Source organism: Phascolarctos cinereus, unplaced genomic scaffold (genome assembly GCF_003287225.1).
Source record: "Phascolarctos cinereus isolate Bilbo 61053 unplaced genomic scaffold, phaCin_HiC Scaffold_726;HRSCAF=1367, whole genome shotgun sequence".
Classification (NCBI taxonomy): Eukaryota; Metazoa; Chordata; class Mammalia; order Diprotodontia; family Phascolarctidae; genus Phascolarctos; species Phascolarctos cinereus.
This window is the reverse complement of record NW_027556098.1, coordinates 49,399,510-49,422,053: the sequence shown is the minus strand read 5'-3', so window position 1 is coordinate 49,422,053 and position 22,544 is coordinate 49,399,510. Positions and strand designations below refer to the sequence as shown.

Genomic DNA, 22,544 nt, shown 5'->3' with positions numbered 1-22,544 from the left:
GAGATATACATTATCCAATATGGCTAATGTGGGAATTCGTTTTATATATGTATTGAAAGAACTTTTTAAAAGAAAATTTGCTTACTGGGGGAAAGTTGTGGGAGGAATGAATAAATAAAACAATTAAACAATATGTTACAGGATAATATAAAAAATTGCCTTATGGTAAACTATCAAAATAAATTATCTGCAATGTCAAAGTCACTAACTTTTTACCTCTTTTAGTCAGGCTCCCAAAACCTGTACTATACTTAAAGGTTTATCCTGATTTCAAGAGAAAGGCATTCTTTCACAAAAATATAATCAAGTAAAAAGACTAGTATAATAATATGGCTCATTTTCTAAATTACAATTTAAGATCACTCATTTAGACTACCAGTTTACTGTTTTTCATCCCTACATATCTATTCCACATGCAACACAATTTGTGATTTCTTTAATTTCATTTTTAATACAACCTTACAGACAAAGAAAAGTGAAAAGAAGCTGTTGTGGAGATTTTTTTCCCCAACCAATTCATTTAAAAAACCTGATAATTATTTAAGAGATTTCCACCCTAAGCACTATCTTGACAATTGGATTTTAGGGAACTGTGTGGTTTTTTAAAAAAAGATCATTTTCACACTAAATGGAACAATATTAGAGAGGAAATGAAGGGAATCCTTTTTCTTTGAAATTAACAAAATTATAACAAAAAAATTCTTATTGACATTTTTAACAAGTATTTTAAATAATGTTATATTCTCAACTTTAAGCTTGACATCATAATCATTCTATAACTGCTAGCTTTACAACAAAATCAGGTTTGTCTTTTGCCTAAATCTCACTTTTCAGCAGCAATAATTTCAAATATTTGTAGATGACTGTATGGCTTATACGTAGAATGCTGACCACTGAATTTTTGAGCAACATATTTAAACACTCTTTTGTTTTAAAAGTAAAGCAGAGAACACATGCAACTTAAATTCCAGTAAAAACTTTCAGGTAGTTAGAAAAATATATGGCAAATGTGGTTTGTTTGGGGTTTTTTTAGACAATTTTAAGAAATACCAACATCTGGCTGTCTTTACCTTAACTCTTCTCTTTCATCTAGTCTTTTATTTTAAAATATTAAAGTAAGATTTCCCTGCAGGAGTTAAAATTGGATAGTAAAAACTAAACGTCAACAAATAAAGCTTCAATCACCATCTGGGGCCTCAAAGACAGTGGGCAATGCTAAATTTGATATGGTAAAAGTATACTCTTACAGAAGAATGCACACTAAAATGAAGTACAGATGTCACTTGACTTTTTCCTATTGTAAATGATGTTTTTATTCATTGGAGTTCTTGTTAATGTTATATAATTCATCCATCTGTCAGCTACAAGTCATTTATTTGTTGGGTAATTACCTAATTTCCATAAAAAGAAGCTATGAGAAATTAAACACAACTATTAGACTTTAAAACTCTATCTTCCTAAAAGTAGGCTGATTAAGACTAATGGTTTTAAGTTGCATGTAATCAAAGTACAATTATTTGGGCAGATTAGTGAACAACTAAATATTTATTATCTCTGTATACTACTCCAGTAAAATACAAATGAGAAGAACAGGAAAAAAAATCACACCTTTATTTCTTTGAATGACTTAAACACAACATACAGAATACTGAAAACGAAGATGATATTTTATAATTATTTTTTCTGTGCTTCCCTACATTGAAGAATACTAATCAGCTTTTGTCAGGTATCTAACAACCTGCTGGAACAGCTGCAGCTATGAGGATTCTTTTTCTCCTCTTTTTAAGGCTCATACCTTTGAGGTTATTCAGAAGAGGCCCCACCATCTGCTTTAACTATCAATTTGCATGGATTTTTAAAATAAAATCCCAACCAAAAGCATTCCCAGTGAATTTGAGAGTACTTAATATGTACAAAAATACATAGTTTTTGAGAGCTGGAAAAAGTTTAAAACATATAGCACTTATTTACAAGCTCTGACCTTTGATACCAATAAAAATTAACACACACTTACTTTGTTCTTGATTTTTGGTGTAACTTAAATATTATTTCAGTTAGTTTGGACTTTTTCCCTTTCAAAATAATAATCAACCATATATACAAGCAAATTTACAAATGAGAATGAAATAATCAGTTGGTATGGTATGACTGTAGATTGCTTGATCAGAAGTCTACTTCCAGGATCTTAATTTTTCCCCATAACCAAATAAAAAACTCACTAAGTCTCTGTAATAACCTCCACTGTTAATTAAACTTCTTAATTTCTACACTTACAATGTGAAAAAATGGTTAAATACTCCACAATTAAAAGTAAAGTAAACATTTTAATTGAGGTTAAGAGTTGGGAAGAAACAACACAAATCAAAATAATCCCAAAGAGCACAAATTGTGACAATTAAATATAACAAATATATACCTAAAACCAAGATCTGAATCTTCATCAACATTCTGGGTGGAAAAAAGGTTTCAGAAACATTTATTCATAACTAAATCAGTTAAATGCCAATTTATTTTTCAAGACCAGGCCTACCTTTTTAAGAGGTCTTTTAAAATGGCTCAAAAACCTGATAAAGTAGACCTTAAATATCCTTGTAATTCAGACATCCCCAAGGCACAAAAGGGGTTAAGTTATTCCCCTACCCCCCCCTCTAATTCCCCCACTCTTCAACGGTTTTTTAGAAAAGGTCACAGAGATGCTATGGGGTAAAATATAATTTTCTCCTTAGGTGATTTAGGAAACTACCTTGGTCCAGAAATTGGGCAGCTGTGTGACCAAAAAGGCACACACAAACCAACAAGGAAGGATTACAAGATTTTGTTATGTTTACCTGAAAGACAGATTTACATACAAAAAAGGAATCTGCAGACTAAAAGGCTGCTCAATTTAGATAGCCCAATTACAAGCATTTTTATTTTATCAGCAGCATAAGTTAAGAAAGTTGGACATCTGGGAGGACACTATAGGAACACAACAGCAGGGACGTTGGGAGATGGGTAAATGACATAAATAATACACATCACATAGAACATTTTCTAAAAGTAACATTATAAACTACTTGATACAAGCTGCATTGTACATTGAAATCTGTACAAATGTCAAATGTTTCCATGGTAGGCAAATGTAGCGTCACCACAAGTGTAGTTAGGGCCAGAATATTACAATGAAGAACAATCAGGTTATGATCCTTTAAAGTGCATTCATATCCAGTTTCTAATATTTGTTTGGTATACACATGGCGTCGTCATGTAACACTGACTTCCAGAATGTGGTCGTCCTTGCTAGGGATTACCAGGATCTGCATGCCAGTGCTTGAGTTAAAGACTTGACCAGATGGAAATGGTTGTAGCCGAGGCATCGGCAAGCCTTTGTGTTCCATACTGGCTGCTGAATGGGAGCTGCTTTTGCTCTTTAGACTACTGTTGTCAGTTTGATCATCCATATTCTTGTCCACTGACAGATTATCGTTTTCAATCCAGCTGTCTGAAAAAAAATAAAATAAAAAGGACTCAATATTATGTTAATCTTAAGTATTTATCAAGTATATCAGTATATTAATTTCTATTTCTTAGTATTACATTAACTCAGAAGAGCTAATAAGATTGTATTTAAGGGAAAAGAAAAATCTTTTTCTCACTTAAATTTTCTTGATATTTTGATAATTTATCAATGATTTATCATTTTCACTTCCCAATACATTTCAACCCTTTCCTGAGAAACAGAACCCTTCCTTGTAACAAAGGTAAAGAAAGGTAAAAGAGGGGCAGCTAGCTGGCACAGTAGATAGAGCTCTGGCCTTGGAGTCAGGAGGACCTGAGTTCAAATTTGGCCTCAGACTCTTGACACTTACTACCTGCGTGATGGGCAAGTCACTTAAGCTCGATTGCCTCACCATAAAGCAAAAAAAAAAAAAAAGAAGATAAAATAACATTCTCAAGATGTCCAAAAAAATATGTATGCTTCATTCCAAACCTAAAATCTACTTCACTGTGGAGAGAGAGATGGGATACATTTCTTTCTTTACCATCAGTACTTTGACATCTACATTTGTCTTTAAATATTGTTTATAGTACATTATTGTGGTCACTGTGTTAAATGTTCTCTTGGTTCTGTTAATTTCATTTTTTGTCAGTTCATACAATAGTCTTTCCCAAACTTCTCTGAATTCCCCAATGTGTGTCATTTTTTTATAGTGCAATAACATTCTATTACACTAATATGCCAGTTTGTTCAGAAGTTTCCTCAATTGATAGGTACTGACTTTATAGTTCTTTGCTACAATAAAAAGTGATGCCATAGGGGCCCTTTCCTGCCTCTGAACTTGTTTTGGATCAGTAGTGGCATCACTGTGTCAAAAGGTACATGTACAGAGTTTAGTGACTTTTTTCAGGATAACTGCAAACTTTTCTCTGGAATGGCTGGACTAATTTACAGCTCCAATAGTACACTAGTATGCTTGTCTTTTCATATCTTTCCAACATTACTATTTTCTTCTTTGCTAATCAGATGGTTGAGTGATGAAAACTCAAGATTTGCTTCTCTTCTAATTTCACCTTCACTGTTTTCATTCAAATGTTTTTCAATTTTAGGTAATCAAAACTGTTCATTTTTATTTTTTATAATCAAAAGATTATATATCCTTTGTTTAGGTAATACTTCTTTCTCTAACCACAGTTATTAAGTCTTTCTATTCTTCTGTTGATTTTTTAAAGTTTCTTATATTTGGTAATGTGAGGTGTTAGTATAAACTTTTATTTTTTGCCACAGTGTTCAAATAAGAAATAAAACTTAAGTGTATATTCCCTCAAACACAAATTAAAGATTATATTTTAAAAATTTCTTCCGAGTATGTCGGAAACCTCATGAAATAGTTGTTGATCCCTGTAAGCTCTTAAAAACACTAATTTATATTCTGTTCCACACTTAAATCATTTACACAATCTCCAACATGAAATCTTCACTATTAAAAAATATTCTTACCAGCATCAAGTTGTGTGGAATGAGCAGAATGATGAGGGAGGTATTTAAACAATCTGACATCAGGAAAGGGGAGATAGCCAGCAAAGAGAGGCATCACTTCCATGTGGACTTTATGAGTTGCTCGTGCTGTCACAGGCATTGAGATAACTCCAGAACTTTTCCCACATACTGCCCAATTACTACTATTGTCAACAACTGGAAAAAAAAAGGGAAAGGTTTGTTTTGTTTATATAAAAACAAAGTCTTTCATTATATAAACCACTCTCTCCTGGTGTATTTATACAGGTTGTCCTTCATGCTCAAAATTCCTTAGCTCCACCTCATGGAAAACCGAGCTTCCTTCAAGGCTCATATCACACGCCACCTTTCCTGATCACTAGTTAATGGTTCCTCCTTTCTCAAGCTATTATGCACTTACTTGTTTACATCTGATTACCTAATATAGTAGAATGTGAATTCCTAGATGACAAGTATTGTCCTATATTTAGTCTATTATCCTTAGTGCTTATCACAGTACCTCACACACAGTTAGTGCTTAACAAACCTATGCAAAGCTTACCCTAAGGAGTGTTAAATTTTATTGCATATTTAGTTAAAAGCTTGATGATTTAAAAATAAAGGTACTTTGCTAACTTATCATTTAACTTCTCAACTTTTTCAATCCTTCTAAAGTCCCTTGAATTCATATTCCAATCCAATCAACACTTACTAAGCACCTGTTACTGCCAGGCACTGTGCTAAGCCCTAGAGACACAATTAATAAAAAGACAGTCCTTGTCCTCAAGAAGCTTACAGCCTAATGGGGCAAACAAAACACAAAAGGAGAAAAGAAAATGAGGGGAGGGAGGGTAAAGAGAATAGGGCGATGCAGGGTGGAGTCAGGACATCGCCAGGTACCCAGTACAGGTATTTTGTTCCATTGAGCTGAAACCAAGTAGGGCAGCAGATGCACCGTAGAATGAGCTGAGAGTCTAGTTCCTATCTTCTGTAATGGAGGGAATATGAAGGAATTTGGTGTATTTTACCCTCCAGCCTACAATCAGAGAGGAGAGAAGGCTGAGAGAGGTAGTGTCAGTCAAGGCTTTGAGTTCGCAGTAAGGTAGGGAGGAGTTGAAACCAGGCAGAGTAGCAGATGCAAATTGAAGAGAGATATTCATTTTCTCTAATGAACATCCTTAAACCTTTTAAGATCACAGCTACAGAGCTGTAGGAACTTCAAGGGCCATCTGGTCTAATTCTTTCATTTTACAGGCGAGGTAACCTAAAGCCAAGAAGGTTGAGTGATCCTCTTAAGGTCACACCCTAAGTGTCAAAGGCAGTATTTAAACCCAGTTCTCTGAGTCAATGAACTTCCCACTTTATAAGCTGTCTTCCTAAGACAAAGAATAAATTTTTATTGGCACTTTTGTTTTTATATCATCTGCATTTTCCAACTCATACTTTTTTCTTTGCTTTGCTCCTGCTCTTTAGGAGGCAGCCGTTAAAGGAGCAAAAGGGAGGAGAGGTCAGGAGAGGGGGAATAAGCATTTATTAAGTACTTACCGAGTATCAGGTTCTGTGTTAAGTGCTTTAGGAATGTTATCTTTACAAATGTTTAATCCTCACAACAACCCTGAGAGGCAGGTGCTATTATTACCCCATTTCACAGATAAGGAAACAGGGCCCAGACTAAAGGGTCTGAGATCATATTTCAAGTCTTCTAGACTACAGGCCCAGAGCTCTATCTACTTCACTACCTTGCTAGTTAAAGAAGTATGTGATTAATAACAGTGATTTATAACACATTCACTCTCTTTCTTCTGCCTCTCCTTTCTCCCTAGCTCCTTTCACATCCCTTCCCCCCCAACCGCCCCCCTTCTGAACTTTAGTCTTACCTTTTCTTTTTTCCCTCTTGTAAACTACCTGTAAACTGTTTTGTGACCATTCCCTTCAAAATACTACCCTTCTTCTTAAACTCTTTCCCCCTTCCCTGCTTGTTCAATGTATTTCTGCACAAAACTTTTTGTGAAGGTTTAAATCTCCTTTTGCCCAGTTCAGATAAGAGCGATATTTATGTGATACACATTTCCCACAGTCCATTCTCTATGTCTATATACTCTTCTACTTGCATACTCGATTATGAAAAATATTAAGCTCCTTCCTTTTACTTTCTTCTTAGTATACTGGTTTTTCTTTTTGCCCCTTGCATGACTGTCATAACAGATATACTCCTAATTCTCTGCTTGTCTTTTAATTCTACCTATGATTCTTGAAGACATCAAAATTACCAAGGAGTGCTTTACTCTTCTCCCCCTTTTAGAATAAAAGCCCTTTATTATCATTTAGTCCATTCTATGTTTCTCCTTAGTCCTATATTTATAGTTTGAAGTTTCTACTCAGCTCTAGTCTTTTTAATCAGAAATGCTCCTTGTAATTAGAAATGCATAAAACTTTCTGTTTCATTAAAGGTCTATTTAAAAAAAATCTTCCTGTAGGATTATATTGTTCTACGAGATAAGTTTTTCTTGGTTGCATGCCTTTACAATTTGCCTTAATGGAATTTTCTGGAGATTTCTTCTCCTTTGTGAGATTCTAACCATGCTATTTTTTTTTTCCTTACTTAAACTCTTTCTGGCTATTGGCAGTATTTCTTTTTTCCTTTGACCTGGAAGCTCTGAATTTTGGTTATAACATCCCTGACTTTTCATTTTGGAGTTTCTTTCAGGAGGCGATTGGCAGATTCTTTCTACTTTCATTTTGCTCCATGGGTCTAAACATCTGGGCAGTTTTCTTTTACAATTCCCTGAAACATGGTATCTAGACTTTATAGGGCAGGCAGATAGCACAGTACATAGATCTCTGTGCCTGCAGTCAAGAAAACCTGAATTCAAAACTGGCCTCAAAACCCACAAACACTTAACCTCCATTTGCCTCAGTTTCATCATCTGTAAAATGGGGTTTGTGAAAATTAATTACTGATACTGTATTTTATTTCATTCTGTAATTGATTCTATTCTGTAACCATACTGTTTACGTAACAAACCTCAGAGCCTCTTTGAGTAAAAAAGCTCATGAGTTCAAAGTTTAACCTTTTTCTCACAAGTTAGATGCCACAGTTTAGTTTTCCTACCAATCACTTTTAATCAAAGAAAAACTCTGAGCTAAAGTTTAGAAGTTCAATACCCTCACAAAATGCTTTAATTCTAAAGGAACTGTTATCCTAGCACCACTTGCTTTGTGACAAGAAGTATGTTATCCTTCATAACTTCATTTCCTGAGATACTCCTTGAGATGTATGTTATCCTCGAGAGCACACAAGCTGACACTGTGCCCTCTTAGCCTCCTCCTTGCCAATTAAAAGTAGTCTTATCTCATTCCCAGGAGCCAGTAAGTCTACTGTCCCTGGTTCACTAGCAAGAGCCTTGGGATGCAGCTGGGTCCCACAAAACCATAAAGCATTCCTCTAAGACAGAGACAAGTGGTCCAGGTCCCATGTGCGTAAACGCCTTCCCTTAATGTAACCAATCATGTTGCCCTCACCCTCATGATGTTGCTAACCTTATAACCAATTGTATTACTTCCTCACCTACCCTGTGCTGCTCTTTGTTCTATGCTTATAAAAATGAGTTCTATCTTCAATTTTTGGTCTTTTATGTCACTGAGATAATCATTAGATCCATTCTACTGGCAGGTAGCAGCCCTGTTAAAATGTTATCTTGCTTGGAGAAAACGTGCCTCTATCTTTGTTGAATTTCATTCAAGACAGGTTATTGTGACAATCAAAGAGAAAATAATTATAAAGACCTCAGCACAGTTAGTGGCATGTAGTAAGTGATATAATATATATATATATATATATATATATATATATATATATACACACACATATATATGTATATATGTTGACTATTATCATTATTGTTTAGTGATGGCTTTGAAGGAGTCCAATGATTCTTATATTCTCTCCCCTTAACATATTTTCCAGTCAATAACTTTTAATAGTGGATATCTTATTATTTTTTCAATCTTTTGATTTTATTCAAATATATCTTATTGTTTCATGGAATTTGACTGCTGTTTGAGTACCTTTAACAAGAAGTTTGTTTCTTGGGCAAGATTTACCACCTTTTGTTCTAAGCTATTTATTCTCCTTCTAATAGTTTCCTACAGTGCTTTTATTTAATTTATAATCTCTTGCTCTATTTCTTCTAGGCACTCCTACTGTCTTTGTGGCCAAGAAATTTTCTTCTCTGAGGTTGAGCTTATAAGTTGTTTCGGTTTATTCTCTTTTGGGTTTTCCCAGTGGATGATTCTTAACCCAAAATACTTCTCTAGTGTTTGGTCACATTTTATCACATCTTTAGCCTCAGTTCTTGGTTTGAGATTTAGCACCAAGGCCAGGTTTAGACTCTTCCCACACTCTGTTACAGAGTTGTCAGGTCCTGTTTAGTCCTGACCTCACTTTCCTGGGTTTCTATTATGGGCTTCTACTTCTTTTGGTGCACCTATTTTCAGCCAGGTGGCAGACTTTGGCATTTGGGTCAGTTCTGGGCCGGCTGTCCTGGATCATGGTACTAGGTGGTTTTTTTTGTTCCTTCTGATTGTCAATATTGGAGACACCCTGTTTTCCAGAGCTAAAGCCCTGCAAGCCGGGCTGTGCCCTGGGCTTGGTACAATAATCCTTTGTGCTCATCTTCTGGATGATTTCAGCCCCCGCAAAATCCCAGAGTTGTTTCACATCCACATCAGGTGGCCTCTGAACTTGGACAAGCACCTTTAGTACCCATGTTCTGGTCATGAAGCCCAGCTATGAATCAAACCTGTCACCTTGTTACTGTCTCACTGTCAGGGCTACAGCTCACTGCATAGCCATAGGCACAAACATAGAGATCTCCCTACTAGGGGCAGGGCTCTGGCACATTTCTTCACTCTCAAATTAAACTTCTGTTTGATTCCTGACTTTACTGCTTTGTTTGGCTCTAGCCACCCAGTTCAGAGACCAGTTCCAGTCTTGTTGACATCGACTGGTGTCAGAAGTGGAACTGGACACAGAACTGGGTCATTAGACTCTCTGGCACCAGTGGGAACAGACTGCATGGCTGGAGGGGCAGAGCTTAAATTCAAGTTTCCCTAGACGTTTCCTTAATATGAGTGATCTATGGACTACGCTGGATTTCCTGCCACAGGCTTTTCTGTTTATGGTGCTTTATCCTTTGCTACTCTGGCAAGATTAGAACAAAAAGTGTCCACAGATTCTGGGTGTATTTTTGGGAAGTCCTAGGCTAGATGAGGTAGCTTATGGATGTCTCTCTTTATATGTCACTGTTTAATCTAGGGCTCTTACTATTTCACTGCTAGAGTAAAAGTGGGAGAGTTGGAGTCTTGTAGTGGTTTTGAAAATATTTTCCTATTATTGTTTCCTGGATTTTATTATATAGAAATAGTGTTCCCTTTTGTGAGTTTATTTTGTAGACTATAACTTTACTAATAGCCTCAGTTTCTCTCCATATCAGCAGCAATTAGGGGTAGTTTTGTGTCCTCTTTGCCTTTCTTTAGGCCTTTAATTTCCCTCTCTTTACCATTACTAGGATTCCTAGAACTCTATCAAAGAGGGCAGCCTTGTTTGATGGCCGTATTTATTGGGAAACCTTCTACTGTGTTCTCTGCTTACAGTTTTGGATCCTCTTACACATTGTAAAGATCCCACTATGCCTATATTTGGTAGTTTTTAAAAAAAAGTATAAATGAGTGCTGACATAAAAGTGTAGTTTTGGTTTTATCATTATGTTGTTTTCCTAATGCAGAACTATTTTTGCATCCCTGAAATCCAACTAGATTATAATTAATTTCTTGGATAAGATAATGAATTCTTTTTGCCAGGATTAAAAAAAAACTTTAAATGTATATTCATTCTTTACCCTTCCCTAATTTAAACATTAGGATTGTCTCATAAAAGGAGTTTTGCAAAAGTGCTTTCTTTCTCAATTTTGAGAATAATTTGTAGAGTGCAGGTATTAATTGTCCATTAAAAGTTTGTTAAAATTCTCTTATAAATCCATGCAAACATTTTTCCTTTGGCAGTTTCTTTTTAGCTAGTTTAATTTCCTTTTCTGGGATTAAGATTTCTATTTGGTATCATTAATTTGGGTATTTTATAGTTTTGTAAATTATCCTCTAATCTTTTGAATTTTAAAGTTTTGTTAGCACATGGCTGTCTAGATATTCAGTCCTCCTTGATCTCAGTGCATTCCCTTTGAGATTATCTTCAATTTTTCTTGTATGTACTTGTTTGTACACAGTTTGTTTGTACTCTCTCTCTCCCATTAGATTGTGAGCTACTTTAGGGCAGGGACAGTTTTTGCCTTTCTTTGTATTCCTAGCACTTAGCACAGAGTACAGTGCTGAATAAATCCTCATAGACTTAATTTGATCATTTTTATTTCTTATGGACTTGTGATTTTACAACATTTAATTTGAATTCCTCTCCTTTTTTTTAAAAGTTAAGTTGGGTAAATGTTTATCAATCTGTTTAATGTTTTTAAAGAATCAGCTTTTAGTTTTTTGTTCATTAGTTCATAGTATTTTGGTTGCCTATTTGTCTGTTGCTCTTATAATTTTCAAGATTTCTTTTTTTCTTCAAGATTTCTTCCTTTATGCTTTTTTGGTTTTAATGGCTGGTCTAAATAATTTTACAACACTGCATATTCAGTTCATTAATTCTCTATTTTGTTAATGTATTAAAAAAAGGCGATATACTTTTTCCTCTAAGAAATGCTTTAGCTGCATTCCCAGAAACTTTGATGTAATGCCATGTTATCATTGTTTTTCACAGTTATGTCTATATTTTGTTTTTTCACCTCATTATTTTACTTTTTCACTATGAAGTTATGATTTAGGGTTGTGTCTTTTGCTTGGGCTCCCTTAAATGATTACTATTTTTTGTGCCACGGTCCTTGATGGATGTATTTAATGTTTCTGCTTTTTAAAGCTTTATTTGTAATTTCTTTGCATGTGGTCTACTTTTGTAAAAGTACCACATTGTGTTGAAAAATACGTATTTTATTAAGTGGTCCAATTCAGAAGGCACCATTAATCTTTCAGCTCTGATTTTTCCAACAATTTGTTCAGTTCTATGGTTTTCCTTTTGTATATGTTAGACTTCTTTGAGGAAGGAACTTTATAAAGTTTCTTAGTATTATTGTATTACTTTGTCTTTTTGTAATTCAGTTACTTTTTCAAATGAGATATTATATGTACAGCACTTTACAAACTTCAAAGCATTAGCTATGCCATTAGGTCTGCTGAAGTTTAATTCTGTTTTTCTAGGGTTCCTTTAAGTATAGCTTCCTTATTTATTGATGCTGTGAATTTTTATTTTTGCTTTATCTGATAGCATGGCAATTCCTGCTTTTGTGGATTCAAATGATGCATAATAAATATTATTCAAGCCTCTCATGATTGTATGTGTGTTTCTTATAAATGAGATCATGGAGTTTTGTTTTCTGCACTCTTGTTTTGTTGTAACCCATTCATATTTAAAGTTTTGAGAATGTTTTATTTTCTTCCATTTCTGCCTCTATTACTGCTTTTAAAAAATAATTTAAAAAAATTTCCCTGTTTTCTTTTAAATCAAGACTTTGCCGACACAATTTGGTTTGATTACATTGATGCAATCCTATTGTCATAAGCTTTTTTCTCTTGCTATTCTCCACACAGTTTATTTACCCTTATTCCTAGTTTTGGGGTTTTACTTATTGAATTTTTTTTTGTTTTATTTAGTGATCTCTCTTATTTTTTTCCTTCTTCCTCTTCCTGCCACTTAAATGACTAGTCCCCAAATCCCCGCTTTTCTGCCCCTCAAACTTCTGTTCTTTTTTTTTTGTACATGCCCTTTCCTAAGAATTTCTTTCCTTTGTTCTCATTTATGCTCTTCCATCCAGGAAGGGGAAGTGAATAAAGTGGAAAATGTAGATGATATAAAAATAAGGGTATCAATAAAAATTTGTCTTAAAAACTCTCCTCCTCTGCTAACTATTCTGAAATTTAAATGAATTCATGGTCTATACCTACATCCTTATTTATTGCTTCTTTAATATCTTTGTCATCTCCAGGGAGTTAAAACTCCGTTAAGTGCCAGGTTTGAGTTCCCTTTTATAACCAATTTCTATGTTATATGAGGCTGCTAGGTAGAGAAGTGGATAGTGTGTGGGGCCTGGAGTCAGGAAGACTCATCTCCCTGAGCTCAAATCTGGCTCAGACACTTAATAGCTGTGTGACCTTGGGCAAGTAACTTAACCCTGTTTGCCTAGGTTTCCTCATCTGTAAAATGAGCTGGAGAAGGAAATGGCAAACCACTCCTGTATCTTTGCCAAGAAAACCCCAAAAAGGGTCACAAAGAGTTGGACAAAACTAAAATGACCGAACAATGTGCTTTTGCCTTTATATATCTTGCCCTATCCCCCCACCCCTTCCAGTTATGCCTTATTCTTAGAAGTACCAATTAAAGAAGGTAGTTAAGAGGGATGAAAACAGTACCTCAAGATAGAAATTAAACTATGTCTTAAATTGTGTTTTTCTATTTTACCTTCTGACTTCTCCATAATCAATCCCTTTCCCCATTGGCTATATCAATTTTCATGTCTAGATCTATGTACCTTCCCCACTGATAAAATCTTCTGGACTCTAGCACCACCTAGGAACTCACATTTCTCTTCTTCTGGGGCAGATGTTCAAAAGCGCACAGTATTTCTAAGAATAAGTGTCTCAAAATACTAAATTCCATCACATTAAACATATCATTAACATATATTAAAACCATCAGCAAGTCTCCATTTTGGCATATATTGCTTTCTTTTTGGGAGTACTCTTAAGTGGGACTCCCTGCTTCCTACTAATAAACTTCCATTCTCCTTTACGCCCTTTTCTTGTTGAGACTACAGGAATTACCATCCTTTTATTGTTCAGCCATTGATTTGATAAGGATAGAGGTATATCATCTATTCTTTTCTTATCGCTGCCTCTTGGGAGGCCTCTCCCTCTCCCCATTTATGTACCCTCCCAATCTGCAATTTTGTCTTACAAAAAACGAAACTGATTCACCTGTAGGGAGTTGTAGATTTAGTTCCAGGTTCTGCTTCTAAATCTTCACTAATCCTTTTTCAATAAATTTTGCTTATAGCTTTATTCCTTTGAATGTTTTAGCTCTTGATAACCCCCCCTCCCCTTTTTAAAAAACTCCATAAGTTAGCCTCTCTCTTTAGAAAAACAAAACTTCAAACAATGGGGTAATTTATCTTACTACTTATTTTCCTTAGTAATTGTATTTATTTACCTTTTTGTGTTTCTGCTGTATGAGGTGTTTGTAAGTCAAATATTCTGATTATATGTTTCTTTTGGGTGGTAGGGTGGGCATGCAAGATGCCCCAAATGCCCCTCTTTCATTTAACATCCATGTTTTTTCAGTGATTATTAGGCTCAGATTTGTAGGGTTCTGAGTGAGGGCTTTAAGAAATAACATAGTGTCCTTTAGCTTCTAGTAGACATTTTTTTCCCCCAAGATTTTTAGAAATGGTTATTTATTAGAGAGGTATAGTTGGTATGAACATCTGTCTGACACACTTTTTTCTTTTTCCCTCCAGGACATATAGAGTCTGATGCAAAGTAAGCCACAGCTTAAAGATCATGTTTATCAAAGGGATATTCCATAGCTCTTGGAAGTGCTTGTACTAGAGGACTTAAGATGTTCCCCTTAGGTATAGTCTCGTAGAACCTTGAATCTGCTCTTCCACATGATGTCCAATCTATCCTTGGCTCCTGCTTCAGATACTGACACAAGCTAGTTCTGGGGGGCACTACTGGGATGCCAATGAAAAGTCCAAATCCTCTGGTCATCTAAAGTTCATAAGGTTTTCTTTTATTCATTTGGGAAATAGGGAGGGAGAAGACCAAGTCCAAGGCACTCTCTTCTATCCCAAGAGATTCCTTCTCAGGGAGCCTGACAGAAAAGATCCCCCTAAGCAAACAGATGCTTTAAAAACTCAGTTCTAAGCTGGCTCACCATTTTAAGATGAACCACCAAGTTTCCTCAGCCAACTTGAACACACCCAAGCAAAAATGATGTAGTTCATCCAATGGTTCAAAAACATCTTCGCTTGCCAAAGACTTTTTTGAACTTAATCTAAAGATTATGATTGATTCAACAGAGAAGAGACTTCACCTAGTTATCAGAATGTAGGATCCTGACACTTTAAATGAGGCAGGGTAACTTGATTCACTCCATTGCCCCCAATCTAACCACAATGAAATTTTTTTAAAAAGTTGACTGCTCCATGTATGGCAGGTTTCTTGTAAACTCTGAGAAAAGGGTCTTTATTTATTAACTAACTAAATTATTTCTGTATCTGCTCAGTCACAAACCCAGATATCTTTGTTCAAATTTTCACAAACTTTTCCATTCTCTCATTCTAATATCCCAGAACTCAAAAGTTTGGCCTGAAGTAGTCTTCTCCGAAAAAGTGTTCCCCAACAATCTAGAAGGTTTTGGTCTAAAATACCTTGATTAAAACATAATAATTTGGCCCCAAATAGCCTATAGAACAGCTTAACTGTTAAACAGATTCACCCTAAAAACCTGGTCATCTACATCCACATAAAGGCTTTGGGGGTTAATCTTTTCATAGAGCTTCTTGTTGTTGTTCAGTTGTTTCAGTTGTGTACAACTCTTCATGACCCCATACCGAGGCAAACAAGGTTAAGTGACTTGCCCAGGGTCACACAGCTAGTTAGTGTCTGAGGACAGATTTGAACTGAGGAAGATGAGTCTTCCTGACTCCAGGCCTGGTGCCACCCACCCCACTCTAAACATTCAATCTTCCATATGACTGGCACACATTATCTAAGAAATATTAATAGCATTTTAAAGATAGAGATAATTTTATTTCCATAAACAAACCTTTTACTACTTTCTTTTGAAGGTTTGAATAACCACTATTTCCCCAAATATCAGGAAAAAGTAAAAAAAAAACAATATGGTTTTTTTTAGCCTAATCTTCTGTCACTTAGTTTGAAGTTTAAAATTGTAAGCCAAAGTGAAAACCAAGGACTTTGAACAAAGATCAAATACAAGATAAAATTTTGATACCCTTCCAAAGAGGATTCTCTTTCATAAATTTTTCATAATTTAAAATCAAACTTGCTCAAGTTTCATGAAGACTCCTGATGGAGAAAAATGACTGGTTTGCCATGTGCTCCTCCTATTTTAGCCTTGTTATTCAGAAGAAAAATAAATTTTTTTTTTGCTTTAAATCTGTCATAGCTGCTTTTGTATCATCTGCCTCAATGCAGACATGATACATTCCTCTAGCCTTGTTTTTCTGCAGAAAGTCTTCAACTGTACTTTTCTTAATTAGATGCAGTAGTTACAACTTGTTATTTCTGAATTCCATCAACATAGTAGAGAAGATGAACCGTCTCACTTACCTGGGCGCCTAGCATATTTTTACACTTGGCCATCTTCAAATTATGTACTGCAATTATTATATGAGTTAGTCTACCTAGATTCCACAAAGTGGCTGAAAAACTTTGAGACAAAAAAAGTTCTTACTGATGGAGTGAAAGCATGAAGTTTGGTGAAAACCTATAGCACCTGTAGATGTCAATACCTGAGTTAAGATTCCAAAACTAATTCAGAAGAGTTACAACTTCAGCCTCTCTTAACTGAACTCAGCCTTTACAGGTCAGCACAGGATTTTCATACAGTTCCTCCTCTTGCAACCACAGCTACAGCTGAAAGCCTTTGTACAACCTTCTGTACATGTGCCATCTTGAAGGAGTAGAGGAGGTAGCCTTATTAGATACTCTTTATAAATTAGAATGACCAAAAAAAAATTGATCATCTAGTGGCAAACCTGATCATAAGCCTCTCCACATTTAGATGGATTAGCTTTTAGATGAAAGGCACATAGTCAAGTGATGACATGTAAAATTTGCATTTTGGTAGGATCTATCAGAGCTTGTGCTCCCCTGGTCAAGCTTTTGAGAACTCACAGAAAGTTGGTTGCCAGACCACTTAGGGTAATAGATGATAATTTTTTTCAGTTACCAATGACTAGCATCTACTAAGGCAAAGAAGGGTTGCAAACTGAATTGTTGCAGGGAACAGGCACACAAATGAAATGATATATCCTTGAAGAGGTCATGGGAGAGAAAAGGCAAATAAACTTTTGTCCACAAGAAAATAATGGAGTAAGTAAGTAGAAGAAAATCACTCAAAAAGTGATATAGAGCCCTATTAATTCATGTAATAGATAACAAGTATCTTTTATTATGACCTTTGTTCTGTACAAGACACTGTGAGAGATATAAAGAAGTATGACAGAAAATCCCTGACTATGTAGCTTATTTACAATCTAGTTATGTTCAAAAATGAAAAGATTCAAAAGTACAAGATGATGTACAAAGAGTGTATTGTAAGTTGCCAAATCAACATTATAGGCAAAAACAAGAGTGCAGAGGACAGAAAGATCACTCTAAGTGGCACTGATCATGGAAGGTTTAATGGAAGAGATGGAAGCTATGTATTGAAGAATGGGCAGGACTAAAATAATCAGGGAAGCCAGGAATGTGATCTAGATTCAGGGTCAAGAGAAATTCAGTTTTAGATATGACGAATTTGAAGTAGTGGAAACATCCAGTTGGTAAACTGGGAATGCACACCAGGAGTTTAAAGGAGAGGCCATGGCTGAAAATAAAGGGATATGAGTCATTCACAAAAAAGGAAAAATGATTGGATCCAAAATCTGCAAATGAATTTCAGTAACTTGTTTAAGACCTCATTATATGATGAAATGCAACTGTGCATTTCAATTTAAAAGGGAAGCAAATTATTTTGATACCAAAACATTGTGTTAGGAAGACATAAGCTTTGTAATATGTAAGAGCAAAACTACCTCATAAAATCTAATATGAAGTAGGCCATTTAATTATTCACAATATTACAATGAGAAAGTCTATAGACTCACCTTCATACATAAGTTTTGTCGTACAATAGTCATCGGATTCTGTTAATGCCTCATCCTTATCCACCTCCAAGAGGTCAGAAAGTCGTGTGATGGACACCTCCAAAGAACAGAGTGAACCTGTTTTACAATACTCTGTTCCTAAAGGAGGGAATATCTCAGCTTTCACATTATATAATGTCTGGGTGAGGGAGAAAGATACAGAGGAAAATTAATTAGCTATTGTTAAGAATGAATTATACTTAAGACGCGCTCACCTGGATAATGAGTTATGTGCAACTACTGAATGCTGCAAATTGTTTTCTAAAAAGGAGCACCGATGAGGCTATAAAGTGATCAATGAACACTTTGAAGCTAGTTATTTTACATGTCTTTTCTTATAGATGAAATACCTTTATGACACCATTACTACTAAAGAACCAATTCTAAATTAACTTCTCACATACGATTAATATATTAGCATTTTCAGAATGTCTATCACTAGAGAATAACTAGAGAATCAAAACTTGTTTAAGGTGATAATGGGTTCATACTCTGACATTCACTTTTGGGGGTCAGTATGCTCAGACGAAAAAAGGACAAGCCTTTTGAAGAAAGAAAATCAGGCTGTCTGAAGCCTCAAGTCAGGTTAAAAAAATTTGCAAGGATTTATAAGGATAACTAAAATCTAATCTTTTAGCAATGTATACACAGCTTTTATAGGTAAATCTACGATAATTAGTTTTGATCATCTGGAAGGGGGAGGAAAGAGTAACTCAGTTGTCAAGGTAGTTTTCTTCTAATACAAAAAGCACTTTTTACATGGATTTAGACAGTGTTTTGAATATATATGGACACAAAGGACAATGATGATAGGGATTTTTCGCTGCCTAGAAATAAGCACATACAGGTAGACTGTGTAGGAAAGAAAAATTTATATGAAAAATAAGATGTAAGAAAGGTAATAAAAGTCAAGAACATTCAGAGATAAGAATGGCAAGGAAGTAATTAATATGCTCTCTTTGATAACCTATTAGGAAGTTATCTGGAAGCTAATTTATGCTTTCTAATTAAAGAGAAAGAAAAGAAAGCTTGGATGCTGTGAAGCTCTCAAAGCACTATTAGAGATAAAGCCAGAATAAGCACAGACTAGGAAGCTCTGATCCTAAAATTAACAAATTAAGAGAATACAGCTAAATTGCTATTTTCTCATCAAACTGATTTTACTACTTAATACTTACTAGCTTGTGGGATTACCTAAATGGTATCTGTTGAGACTAAAGTTGTGAATCATACTCAAAATTCTCCAATACCACTTTCTGCTTGATATACATATGGATGCTCACCTGCTGCAGCAACTCAAGCAAGTTTTACTGTTTCTGAAGCATTTTTCTGCTTGAAGAATGACTACCAATATTTTAAGTTCACTCATTAGCTAATATTAAGTTGGCTTTTCAGGAAGGAAGCGAGAGAAAGAAGCTTGGGAGGGAAGAGGAAAATCTGGTAATGGTAACATTTATACAACTAACTCTCACATTAAAACATACTATTTGGCAACTGGAAGATAAGGTAAAAAATTAAGCTATCATGGACTCTGTGTGTGTGTAGATATGTATGTATGTATGTATGTATATGAACTGTTTAGAAAAGTTGGCTCTTACTGGTATAGATCTACATTAGGAATAAACAAAATGAATGCATACAGAGCTCAATTTCATCTCTTTTGGTCACTGCTGTCTTACCTTAGAACATTTTGTAAATCCTATATGAATATGACATGTCATTATTGATCCTTAGATTAGTTCCTTTGAGCAAGATAAGAAATACATTTAAAGTTCTTAAACTTTGTGTAAATTTCAATTTTCCTTTGTGTTCATTTTTTTTCCTTTTCTGTTTCAGGAAATATGTTCAAGTTTGTGTCTATAAACATAAATATGTGTGTGTGTGTGTGTGTGTGTGTGTATATATATATATATTATATATAATATATATATAATATATATATAATATACACACACACATATTACATATACATACATATGAGTGTATATATGTATGCATTCTGATATAATACTTAATCAGTCAACCTATTAAATATCTCTTTTAGGGAGAAAAGCATCATGAATAACCTTAATATTATTTTGGCCACCAACTACAAGTTCAGCCCTAAGTCATTTATGAGTAAATGACTTGATAAAATAACATTTGCAAAACAAAATTTTTTTTGGTGAGGCAATCGGGGTTAAGTGACTTGCCTAAGGTCACACAGCTAGTAAGTATCATGAGTCTGAGGCTGCATTTGAACTCAGGTCCTCCTAACTCCAGGACTGGTGCTCTATCCACTGTGCCACCTAGCTTGCCCCTCATTTGCAAATATTTTAAATAGAGCCTGGATTTTTAACATAATAATTAAAAAATATCTTCATGATTTTAAAGCTCTTTCTGGAATTACACAACTTAAGCTAAAAAAGAGTCTGCAATATTTATATGAAAAAATTATTTATTCAATCCTTTGCAGAGGTGGGAAGGTCTATGAGTACGGACAATAACATAATGTTTCTTATTTTTTTCAATGTATTGATTGATTATGCTGACTTTTTCTCTTCTTCCTCTTTCTTTTAAAAAACATTCTTTGTTACATGGATCTCTGGGAAGAGAGACAGAGGAAAATTTAGGTGATGTAAAAAGAAAAGATATCTATCGATAAATTTTATTTAAAAAAGAAATAAGTATTTGAGTTCTTTAAAGAAGCAGTAAAGGCTGTTTTAAAATACATTTTAATAAACTGACATAAACAGAAGCTAACCAAGATTAATTGTTTGAACTATTACTATATAGTATTTAGATGTATTATAGGAAAAGTGTCTGGAAATTAAAGTCAATGATAATATATTCCAAGTTAACATGAATAACCATCACTTGTCTTATAGTACTTTCTGAATAAAGCTTGTATATTACAGGCGGACAGCATATAGAATGTATACAGCTTAAGGAATTTATACTCTAACCAGAATACTTTTGAAAAAGTAATTTCTTTTCCATATATTTTAAAATATTATCCCTTCCCAAAATCTTCTTTAAAACACTGTAAAGTACATATCAATATAATACCTACAAAAAAATTTTCCACTTGGAACTCATAACTATACGGTTTTAAGGAAATGGACCGGTCTTCAGAAGCTGGATAAAAATCAAGTGAAAAGTGACAATGCATAGAAGGTGGAAGTTCCTTTGTCCACATTAGCTCCCACACAAAGAACACTGATTGCTTGCTGTAGATGTGCTGAAAAAAAGTGATAATTTTTTATGAACAATTTTGAAAGTTTCATATATAACAAAATTAGCCATTCCAGTTTAAATTAAACACTTGTTTTATTCATAGGCAACATTATGGTTTTTGTTTTTGTTGTTTTAAACTAAGGCCTTCTTTTATGACATACCTATATGTATATGCTGTTATTTGGTTCTGCATCACCCACCACTTCCTTTGCATCCTCCTGCCTGGCTGTGCAGAATACTGCACAAACTGGTAAAAAATGGTTTAATTTTTTATGATTCCGTAAGCTACAAAGCAGAAGGGATCACAAAATACAATAAAATAATTTAACAAAGTGTGGCAGCCCACCATACACTTCCACAATAGGGTAAAAATGATCATTCTAACAAAGTTGACTTTAAAAAAATGTCCACAAAGTATATGCTTACATTTATGCCAATTATTTGATATGCAACATCAAGTTAAAAAAAATAAGTAGAACTTAATTTAGGGACTGTGCAATAGCTTTGCATAAAGCCACAATTAAAGGTAAGAGGGTAAAACTACAAAGTTCTGATGTTCAGAAATAACTTAGGGAGAAGCTTTTCAAAATGCTAAAAAGATATATTTATAAAAAAAGACATAAAAAGCTTTTCAGTTTCCCCACCAAACAAATACCAAGTATACTCTAAAAACACAGAAAAAGATCAGCAGAAGCAAGGTTAAATGCAGCCAGGCAGTGTGGACAAACACAAGTTTCTTTGACTGAACTATTGTCATATGTGAATCCTCACTTTTCATATAATCAGCTACTCTTAACTCCAGCCCTTTCAAGCTAGAGAGAAAAGGCATTCCAAAATATAACATATAATGAGAGTACTCATGTAGATAGTATTCAAGTACAAATAAATATAAACTGATATCAGGAGATCTAGGTAATGATTTTCCTCTTCTCCCTATGTCCACAGTATATCCACAGAAAGGGAACAAAATGAACTACAACTATATGCAGCTACAGCATGTTAGATAAAATTCAGGGAACTAAAGCAAGTTTGACTATTTAATTACTCACTAATAAGATTTTTTCTTTCTTTGTGTTATTTCAAAGTGAACAAACATTCACAGAATGCCTCTCACGGTCTAGCACTTTACTAATCAAGGGCACCACAGAAGGAGAAGACTAGTGGCTCATGCTGATGTAGTTAGTACTTTACAACTGACAAAGCATTTTCCCTAAAACAGTTTTGTAAGGTAGGTAATAAAAGCAGTAATGTTCTTAGTTTAGAGATAAGGAAAAAGAGAGGCTAAATGAATGACTTTTCCAAAGTTGTGTAAC

At 34.6% G+C, this 22,544-nt stretch overlaps 1 protein-coding gene across 5 annotated transcripts in view; it reads right to left on the bottom strand.

Moving 5' to 3' along the window:
• Positions 1-1,588: 1,588 nt before the first annotated feature.
• Positions 1,589-22,544, bottom strand: part of TRAPPC10 (trafficking protein particle complex subunit 10) — a 105,022-nt gene continuing 84,066 nt past the window's right edge. For 4 of the 5 annotated variants that reach the window (XM_078146534.1, XM_020995897.2, XM_020995898.2 and 1 more), the window contains 4 exons: positions 21,068-21,235; positions 17,977-18,154; positions 4,979-5,173; positions 1,589-3,481 (listed from right to left, as the gene is read on the bottom strand). In XM_078146534.1, the coding sequence (XP_078002660.1) occupies positions 3,243-3,481; positions 4,979-5,173; positions 17,977-18,154; positions 21,068-21,235 (780 nt within the window). In that variant the 3' untranslated portion in view covers positions 1,589-3,242. Of the gene's footprint in view, positions 3,482-4,978; positions 5,174-17,976; positions 18,155-20,434; positions 20,600-21,067; positions 21,236-22,544 lie in introns of those variants that run through there. The other variant, XM_020995901.2, reaches the window with a different exon arrangement.